Raw genomic sequence first — 9,899 nt, forward strand, 5'->3', positions numbered from 1 at the left:
AGAACCACAAATCAAATAGATTACTTATTAAAGACACTTAAAGTTCCTTAACTCCCAAAATGGATTCAAAATTGGAGCACAGTATGTATTTTTCAGCATTAATGTTCCATTCCTGCCACCAGGAAAATGTTGTTTGAAGACAGCATGTCTTGTTGAGTGCAGTAATCTGTTACTGAGGTGCAGGGTATCCCGGATAGACTCAGTTACTCACTGAGTATTATGAAGTGCTAATTCATAATTATCATGAACACACTTAACTGTGTTTAGTGTGTCTATGTACTGATGTGAAATTGAAGTTGTTCAAATTCAATTGAAATTGAAAATTAAAGTTATAAAACAGACAGGCAATTAAGCCTAGTATATGAGGGGACCTTGGATCCAGTAAAATGTAAAACATCTGCTGACAAGAATAGAGCATATTATAATACTGTTTTGACAATTTAAAATATTGTCATTATTGTTTTGACCCAAAACACTCTCATTCTCACCATACTAAAGCTTTAGCTCTCACTCATAGTTGAATGTAGTAAGTTGCAGGTTATTGGTAGTAAATCTAGTAGATGTAGGAGTTGAAATAAACAAGGCCGGTTGACAGAAAGCAAATAACACCTGTAATACACTACAGGCAACATTGTGGTCATAACAATAATATGAGTTGTTCCCTTTACCCCATGGTCCTATTAAAAACATATACAATACTCCTTCTTTATCACAAGCACATTTCTCTGTGACCACCTAGTGTTTATCAAAAGTGTTTATCATGTATTATTTCAGTCTCATATAAAACTAATTTAGCAAAGTCAGAAAACTTGTGAGAGGTGGATTAAAATGGCAAATTGATGCAGCAGCAGCTGAAATAGCTTGACTTTTAGTCCCTAGTATGAGTCAAGCTCCAACATTGCTGCATCCAACATGAATATGTAGTCTCCAAGCCCAAGCTGAGATAACCCTGCATCACCACGGTTCATTTCTCAGACTTTAGAAAGCCTCCTCAAGAGCAACAAAACACATTAGAAAAATTATTTCTCTGGCTGATTGGTCCTCTTCATGACATGTAAACAAGTTTTCATGTGTAAAATTATGGGGGTGCACACTTTCATTACTGATACACCTTGCTCTTCATCCACCAACTGCATTCTTCAGTGTTCAGTAGATGAAAATATTCAGGAGTTGATCAAAGGCTCCTGCAAATAAATAAGCAATCGAGTTAGGTTTAACCTTCACTGCACACTTCGCAACATGCAAAGATATCTAGATGTGGTGTGCTAAAAATACAGAAGTTGAACATAACCATTCTCAAACTGGATATATAAACTGGATTATATTTTCAATGCAATGCATCGTACTATTAAATACTGATATATCACCCTTTATGTTACACATAGCAAAATTACTAAATGTTATAATGTTCAGACATTAAAAACACAAGAAAATGGTCAAAAACTGCCAGTTGTATAGTAATATAAAAAATGACTTACATTTTGTAGATCTAGTCCATCCCAGTGGTAGCGGCGTATCAGTGAATGTGTCAGACTAGCAGCTACACAGAGTATCAAACAAACTCCTAGCAGGCACACACTGACTTCCAGCAGATGTTGCACTGCCACATCCTGTTCCTCCTAAAGAATAACAACAGAGTATAACGGTCAGTGGAGAAAAAAAAGCCTCTGTAGTATGGCTGAGCAGGTGATGTTGTTCATGTGTGGCACACTGACCTGTGTTAACATTACTGTGAGTGTAGGGTCATTCTTGGAAATTAAACTATAGCAGGTTTGCGATACTGAAGGCTGCTGGTTGGTTGCTTCCACATGTATGGGTGAAATGTTTTTCTCAGTTGCAGGACACTCTGGAGGAAGTCTTTGTCAGAGTATGAGAGTAAGAAACACAAAAATAATGAATTCAGTGGACATACATTATTTTTAGATATCCAAGTACCTGATGATTTAAATTATGGAAGCTTTATAATGTGAATTAACTTACGGTTTCATGGGCAAGACGTCTGTTGGAGCATGTATAGAGAGGCAGGTGTATGTATCATTTTCAGATGGAATTTCCAGAGTCACACTGACAGTCCCATTGCCTGAGGATTGAAAGGATCGCTCATGGGTGAATATGTATCGTTATGCACACTTACTTTATTTCACAACAAAACCAATACACTGCAATACTTACCCTCAAGATGTAACTGACTGGTATTCAAGGTGGTGTATAGATCAAGGTCTTTCAGAGAGCCACTGTTTGAGCTGGTAGTCACAACCAGAGGGACCTTGAGTCGCAAACTGGTGAATAAAAGAGTCTTTGTTGAGTTAAATGAAATCTCTCCATCTCCTTCCTGCTCTGTCAGAGGGGAGGGGACTGCAGAGGCCAGCTCAGCAGAGCTCAGGTTGGCTTTAACACACAGCTGATACTGTGATAAGGAGGACAGTACATGGTTCCAGTCCTAAGAGAAGAATAAATTGTATGATTTGCACAGGACACACAGAAATATATGCATACATGCAGTCACAGCCTGCACAACATTATGCTTCCTTTGCTTGTTCTCTCTTACAAGGATTGACTGATATGATCAGTTACCCTGAAAACATATCACTGACTAGCAGAAAGGCTTTTTATATTTATGCATCAGATTAGTTCCAAATTACACAAAGTTTTCATCTTTCATTCACCAAAACAAATGTAGATGAAGGAGTCTTTACCTTTGCTGTGTCAGGATTAGGCAGGGTGTGAGTGTAGCTGTAAGAGCTGAGACAGATGAACGAGATCGCCACAGTCAACAGGCACAGGAAAAAGGTCACCACTGGAGGATTCTGGGATATATAATCTCTAAGATTGGTCACTGGCTGCCAGACAGCCATCATATGAGTTACATAAACCTGGGATGCAGCAAGCAGAAGAGAAACACTTAATATCAAGTACTAACGTTTTGACAGCTTTTCATAGACTTGGTCAGTTGAAGGAACCTGTTAGTGGACATCAGCTATTATCTGTTAAAAGTGAGTCAATATATCTACTTCTGAACCAGACGTCGGCTGTTCAGGACAGGTTTATTTAAGATCATGAGCATTTGTGTCGGAGTAAGACTGCGTAATCCCCAAAAGAAAGTTCCCTTCTTCAGCACAGTAACATTCAAAACTAGATCCAGCTGACTATTGGTTGGTCTTGGTTTTAAGTTGCCATATGCGTTATGACTTGAATTCCCGTAGGATCTATGCAGTTACCTTTCCGGGAGTTTTTTATTATAAGGCTTTATTTTAATGCAGACACTAACGCTAAACTTCAACAACTGAATTAATGATACCACGGCATAAAATCACCTTTCCACTGACCCCTTCTTTATTTAAGAGACAACGTTTGCAGTACAGCCACTGACACACACGTAGTTTAAACTTCATAGCAAAAGAAGACGTGTACTTGTCAACATCAGCCAACAACTGGGTTACTGATAATGTGACGTTAATAATGCTAACTATCTAGGGAGCTAAATGATAACTTCATACCTTGAATTTGAGCAGTCTTCTCTGATCACGTCGCCAGCTTTGATAAAATACGATGGTGCCTGTGTGTCTTGATCATACGGAGCCTGGAGCTCGACATTTGAATAAGTTTAAAGTTCAGGTAAAGCGGTGCAACAATATCACACGACACAGCTGTCGGTTTACGAGCGTACACTACTATGACCATATGACTATGACGACTATGGCGTGAGTCACGTGACCGATGATCGGTAGCCTAGCAATTAAGCGTTAATCACACTATGTCTATACTATATATATGGTCTGCGGCGTGAATGTAGTACTGTATGAGTTACTTTAAAGTTTCTGATTAATTGTTACAATTAGGCATATAATTACTGAAAATGACGTTAGCTGCCTTTTTGCAGCCATTTATCGTAACATAGTACAGTTCATTAATCATATATTAAAGGACAGGTCCACAATTCTTCAAGCCCGTCTTAAAACAATAGTCAGAAACCTAAATTAACATTAAAATAGGTTTTTCATGCCATACCCATTACTCATGTTCATACTGGCTACTGGTGCCTGTGTGATGAGGGCCAAAATCCACTCACTAAGAGGGCATTTGATGCTAAAAAGTAACACAACTAAAGATTCACATAAGTTTCACATACAATTTTAATACATTTTTTTGCAAATTGTCTGGGTGGACACACTGTGCGTTTTGACCCCCATCACTTACATTGAAAACATTGATTGATGATAATAGTCAGTATGAAATGATAACAGCAACGGAAAACCTCATTCAGTGTTCAAAATTGTGAACCTATCCTTTAACTGGGAAAATATTCTCCTGTTAAGAATGTTTCCTTTGAATCACATTGACAAAATACTAAAACAGGGTAACAGTTCAAAGTTTAAGAAGACAATCATCATCATTGTGTTTTCAGAGAACATTTTTAAAATGAAAAAAAAATCATAAAATGTATTACATCAGAATTACTAAAAATATTCAGTTCATTATCATGAGATTTACCTTTTCTGTGACAGAAAACTTGAAGCTGCATCAACAAAAATACTCTGATTTCTCAAAGGAGATGTCAGTGGAAACATTTTACAACTCAATAAACCATCAGAATCAAAACAAATGGAGTTTACATAATCAAAATAAGAAAAAAAAATCTTAAAAAACAAAATTATTTATTAAACTCAAGTAGAAACTCAATTTTACAACAGCAAGCTTATTAAGTTGTTGTTCTTGGTGATATTGCCTCACATTCAAAGCTCTTTAATCTTCAGCGCTTTAAGTAATCAAATAGCGCAATACTGTAATACTGCCAGAAAATCATCAATAGTGTCCTGAGAATCAATAGCATCAATTTTGTGTTAATACATGTCATGCCACTCTGACTTGTAGTTCCATTTCCCTTTGTTAAACCTTTCAACAGCACAGCTGGCAGTATTTACATTTACAGTATAACAGCAATTAAGGAGTCCATGTGACTTTTATAGGCTTGAATGCCCAAGTATCAGGGTGACCCATGTGCATCAGATCTTTGTAAGGGGAAGTGCTCCATTGGAAGGGGGGCACCTGGTCCCATGTTGGCCCACTCACTGCCACCATACCATACTGACGAAACATCTCGTAGGACGTCATCTGCACAGAAAACACACACAATTTGTCAGATAATGTCCCACGATCTGTTTCACTTTCACAGGATTCAGGGAAGAGGACAAGTTAAAGTATGGACTGAGCGGTGGTGATGACATAAATAAGAAGGATAAAAACCTTCATGTCTGTTCCTCCATGTGATCTCTGTCTTAGGGCACCAAATGGATATGTGCCATTAGCAGGGTTCAAGTCCGAACGGGCTGAGATGGCGTTCTCTCCATTCCCAGGAGGATTACAGCCTTCGCACCGTGACAATGGATCTTCCTTGAAGTTATTATACCTAAGGAGAGACAGTGCATCTCATAAATAGAATTATCGTGCACATGGAAATACAAAATCTTCAGCTTCAATTTAAGATTTAAGCTGACCAAGTTTGTTTGCATAATAAGGATCAGTCCAGCATGTGATAGAAATATCCACATCAGACTTGTGCGACACGCAGACTTTACCTCATGAGGCGCACCATTGAAGCCACATCTGTGACAGCTGACTGGTCTCTCCTGAATATCTGAGCCCGAGGATTCTGTTCCTGAGAGAACCACGGGCCGTACTTCTCAACCAGCTCATTGCAGCCACTGGCATTGAATATTTCTTCATAGTATCTACATATGAGCATGAATGAACAAAAGAACATATTACAAACAACACCAGAACACATGTAATTTACATACATATTCACATGACACTCCATGTTATACTCACGGTATGTTGTAACTTGCCCAGTACCCTTTCTTCAGTAGTTCCTGAGTTTTATCAGTGGTAACAACTTGTCCCCTGCATCATTAAAAGATAGAAATGTAAGAAAAGCCTTTTTTAAATGATAAGCTTATAAGTTATCAATAGAAATATTGAAATAATAGTAATTAAGACTTACGGAATCTGCTCCAGCACAACAAAGAGATCCTCATTAATGTCAGTCTTCCCTGGAGTGAAGTGATTATAGTCCACAATCATCCACTGGTTGTTGTACCTACAACACGCAAGCAGGCACGCACGCACGCATGCACGCACACACACACACATACACACCTCCTTTAACCTATGACCTGTTACTAATTATTCTCAGAGATCCATGACACTGATGTTGAAGTAACTGATTCACATATTCTAAAAGAAGTCTTGATGACTCCATCACAGCCAAATGACAACACTGACTTCACATGTGACTTCTGATTATAAAAAGCCCTTTTCTACTTGCTTTAATGATATAAATCCACATGACAGCTTAAGGTATCAGATAATCTCATCATCATGGGGAATTTTGATCACAGGGTGTTAGGCAGCAGTCAGAGTCAGTAAGATTACATTTGGACAAAGTGGTGATGATGTTGGCTTCTTTCTGGCGTGCGACACTCACGTTCCACTGTTGTATTTCGTGAATATCGCTGCCCAGTCCTTCCCTGTCACAGCCAATCGATTAGCCACGATGTTCCTGAGCCATTCCATGACTGTTCCTGTGGGCTGGACAAACTTCCACAGAGCAGGGTTGCTGTTGCCAATGGTGGTTTCCAGGGTGACCTGCTCACACAAGACAGATAAAGAACAAGGGATCTTTACATCCAGACATCTTCAATGTGTAATTAAAGAGCTACACATTTAAATATTGTAGCTTATTCTTTTCCAATCATTAACAGTCCATTCTCACCAAGCCACTACTCAGAATGTAAAAGTCATCTCCAGAGAAGATGGATCCAGGGTAAGATGAGAATGCTTGGGTTCCTCCAGGAAGAAGGGCATTAGCTAAAAATTTTTAAAAAAAGATGTCAAAGCACATAATGAGGTTAGATGTGCCTGTAGTCACGTCTTAATAGAAACTGTATTTATACAGCACCTTTAAATAGCCCTTTGAAAAAAGTATCGACTCCCTTTATTTTTAAAATTTCTTTGCAATTTTGAATCAAAGTAGATTTAATGCATTGCATACAGCAATACATTTCGTATTTTTATTGTAAATGTTTATTGTATATTGTGTTTTTTTTCATTGTGTGTTTTAATCACTTAACCTGGTTGATCACTTCATCTGCTACATTTTGTTTTCTCTTTGTATGTTGTTTTATGCCCTTGTAAAGCACATTGTGACTGATGTCTATGAAAAGCACGACACAAAAACTGAGGAAAAGGCAAAAAGTAAAAATCAATGAAACAGTGAAATTTTAAAGGCACAGTAAATAACCCTTGCATCAGTAAACTACCTAAAGGAGAAACGTTGAAGGCAAAAATGTATTTCTTCATGATGCGCAGCATGGACTGGTAGTTGTTCCAGGTGTCATGTGACACCAACAGTTCCTTATTGTTTGGCAGCAGCTTGATGAGAGCAGAACAAGAGCCAGATCCAAGGGGTCGAGTCTGACTAGATTTGTTCAGAGCTGATTCCAAGTCCTCCAGATCCCCGCCCAGCTGGAAAAGTCTGGTTGGACAAAGCAAAAGGCAAGGTCACTTGAGGAGCATTGAAGAGACCTGTTTTTTATTATAAAATGGATAGATCTGCTTACAGGAAGCCAAATGGGTTGAGGGAGAACGGCCCATTTGGAAATGACAGCTCATCATTGTAGCTGTCCTCCAGACCTTTCAGCTGCAGCAGTGCAAGTTGCACCTGACACACACAAGAAAAGTTATTATCTAGTGGCTTCAAATTGTTATTGTAATTGTTATTCATGATCCTCATGCTCTGGTTTTACTTTTATCTACAACAATCATGTATTTACTACCTACCTGGTACCAGTAAGGTGAACTTGGCTGCTTCTGTATTTGCTCTTGAACCCACTGCAGATTGATTGTGATGAAAGCCTTGAGGCGCTCACAGTAACCAGACTGTCTCGTAAAGGGCCCGCAGTAATCCATCAGAGTGTTCATCCAGTGCTTATAGATGAGCTAAAACAACCATGAACAACAAGCCTTTAGATGAACTGAAATCTAGTAAATGAGTCATTCTCACATTTTACTAAGTAAAACATGCCCATGCTTGGAGAATAGGGAAAGAGGTTGACCTGGGATGTGACTGCAGCCTCCACTACACCAGCAGCATAAGCCTGAATACTGTCATTGTACTGACCGCTGGTTGTGATCTCCAAGAAAGACCAGCTGAAATGAGAACACATGTAGATCACTGAGAGAAAAGCAACATACCTGTGTGTAGGCTCAAGAAAGTGAAAGTTTGGGTGATTTCGTTTTTCATGTGTATGATACTCTGATATATACAGTACCAGTCAAAAGCTTGGACACACTTTCTCACAAATAACTCTATTCTACATTTTGCAATAGACATAATCTTCTCACAATAAACTGAAGACTGCATGTTGGTCACTTTGCCGATAAGTTAAGAAACATATTTTCCCCACTTCCTTTTTGTAATTGCAGACATGGCCCAATCGTGGTACACATCTATTAACTGCCGGCCTATTATAGCACCATTTTAAATACATAGCCATGTTGTCTAAACTAGTTTATCATTTGATTATTACATTGTCTTGCTTAAATTTTCCTGTAAGTTTTTTTTCTTCATGTAGTTAATGTCTGGTGATTAGTGCTGCATTGCCTTGTTTATTTAGGTTGTGGAACAGTAATTTTTTTTATGTTTTTTTTAAATCAAATTTAATATGGTTTTCTTCTTAATTCTTAAGTTTGGGGGAGGGGTGTACTTATGGCTGTCTTGGCGTTTCCTTTTACATGCTTCACTTCTGCAATCTCTTCTCCTGTTGTTTTATAAATGCAATATGAAAGTTAAACTGAACTAAGAGATAAAACAAGTTATCAATGGCCAAATTCAATTTATACATCAACAGAAAATTAATCAGCAACATCTGCCAGTTTGGCAAGAAAATGCCACATATATTTACTATATTTAAATACTAAACACTAAAATCTCATGAATATACTTCAGTAAATTCAGTGTGTTTGGGTTCACAACAACACAAGCAATCAGTCACTGTGGGCTCTGAGAAACTGTGACAGGCCTTTTTAATAAGTTATAGTTTGTTATAGATCAGTGGTGAGGGTCCCAACAAAAAGGGGAATCATTTATTTTCATTTTAATTCAATGCATAAGTAACACAAACACATAATGTAAGACTGTTTTGGTCATAGCTTTCATATAGTTTCTTTAATAAAACATCTAAAAGCAAAACTCTTATCAAATATGAGTCTTTAGTCAAACTTGTCTCAGGTTAGGGGTCCTTGGCGTGAACCATTGTTATAGACTAAACGATTAATCGATTAATGGGAACATTTTTGCTAAGTTAACAGTTAGTTGCAGTCTTAACTTCATAAGTAAAGGTTTATACGATCGTATAAGCATATTCCTTCAATAACAGAACTTTTTCTTTTTTTAAGTACGTATAAGCTTTAATTTTCAGACCTGTAACAGAAGGTCTGCCTCTCAAAGACACTAAAACCTGAAATCAACTCACCCTGATTTTTTAATGTCATCAGTGAAGTTGGCCCAAGCCACAAAATCTTCTCGGTATCCCTCCAGCACAGAAAGCTGCCCGCTCTGTTTGTCAATCACAGCTGATCGTATTTCAGCTCCAACACACCCACACTTAATGTACAAAACTCCCAAAAGTGCCAAAGCTTGAATAATGGTGGTAAAACCTCCGAAAACAGTCATCTTGCAAAGCTTGGACGCCATGTTTACATGAACGAGTCACATGATCACGAGGGCGACGAGTCACGTGATCGCAACTGCCGACGTAATTCCAAATAATTCTAATTCAGTCTCTCTTTATAACTGACACACAGGCAGTCACACACACACAGTAAACATGAGCCATAAA

General features: G+C 38.1%; 2 protein-coding genes across 2 annotated transcripts; both read right to left on the bottom strand.

Moving 5' to 3' along the window:
- Positions 1-588: 588 nt before the first annotated feature.
- zgc:158398 (uncharacterized protein LOC568894 homolog) lies at positions 589-3,667 on the bottom strand. Its single transcript, XM_062417560.1, has 7 exons — positions 3,498-3,667; positions 2,697-2,873; positions 2,173-2,440; positions 1,981-2,080; positions 1,716-1,857; positions 1,479-1,619; positions 589-1,184 (listed from the first exon to the last, which is right to left on the bottom strand). The coding sequence occupies exons 2-7, from the start codon at positions 2,856-2,858 to the stop codon at positions 1,164-1,166; spliced, it is 834 nt and encodes a 277-aa protein (XP_062273544.1). The 5' UTR covers positions 2,859-2,873; positions 3,498-3,667; the 3' UTR covers positions 589-1,163.
- A 374-nt stretch (positions 3,668-4,041) lies between these two features.
- On the bottom strand, positions 4,042-9,763 carry plbd2 (phospholipase B domain containing 2). The gene is made up of 12 exons (XM_062417361.1): positions 9,534-9,763; positions 8,115-8,208; positions 7,840-7,998; positions 7,620-7,720; positions 7,320-7,534; positions 6,773-6,867; positions 6,485-6,645; positions 6,002-6,097; positions 5,830-5,901; positions 5,577-5,729; positions 5,245-5,407; positions 4,042-5,112 (listed from the first exon to the last, which is right to left on the bottom strand). Exons 1-12 carry the CDS (start codon positions 9,752-9,754, stop codon positions 4,942-4,944), a joined length of 1,701 nt encoding a protein of 566 aa, XP_062273345.1. The 5' UTR covers positions 9,755-9,763; the 3' UTR covers positions 4,042-4,941.
- Positions 9,764-9,899: the final 136 nt, after the last annotated feature.

Source organism: Scomber scombrus, chromosome 4 (assembly GCF_963691925.1).
Source record: "Scomber scombrus chromosome 4, fScoSco1.1, whole genome shotgun sequence".
In the NCBI taxonomy this organism is placed as follows: domain Eukaryota; kingdom Metazoa; phylum Chordata; class Actinopteri; order Scombriformes; family Scombridae; genus Scomber; species Scomber scombrus.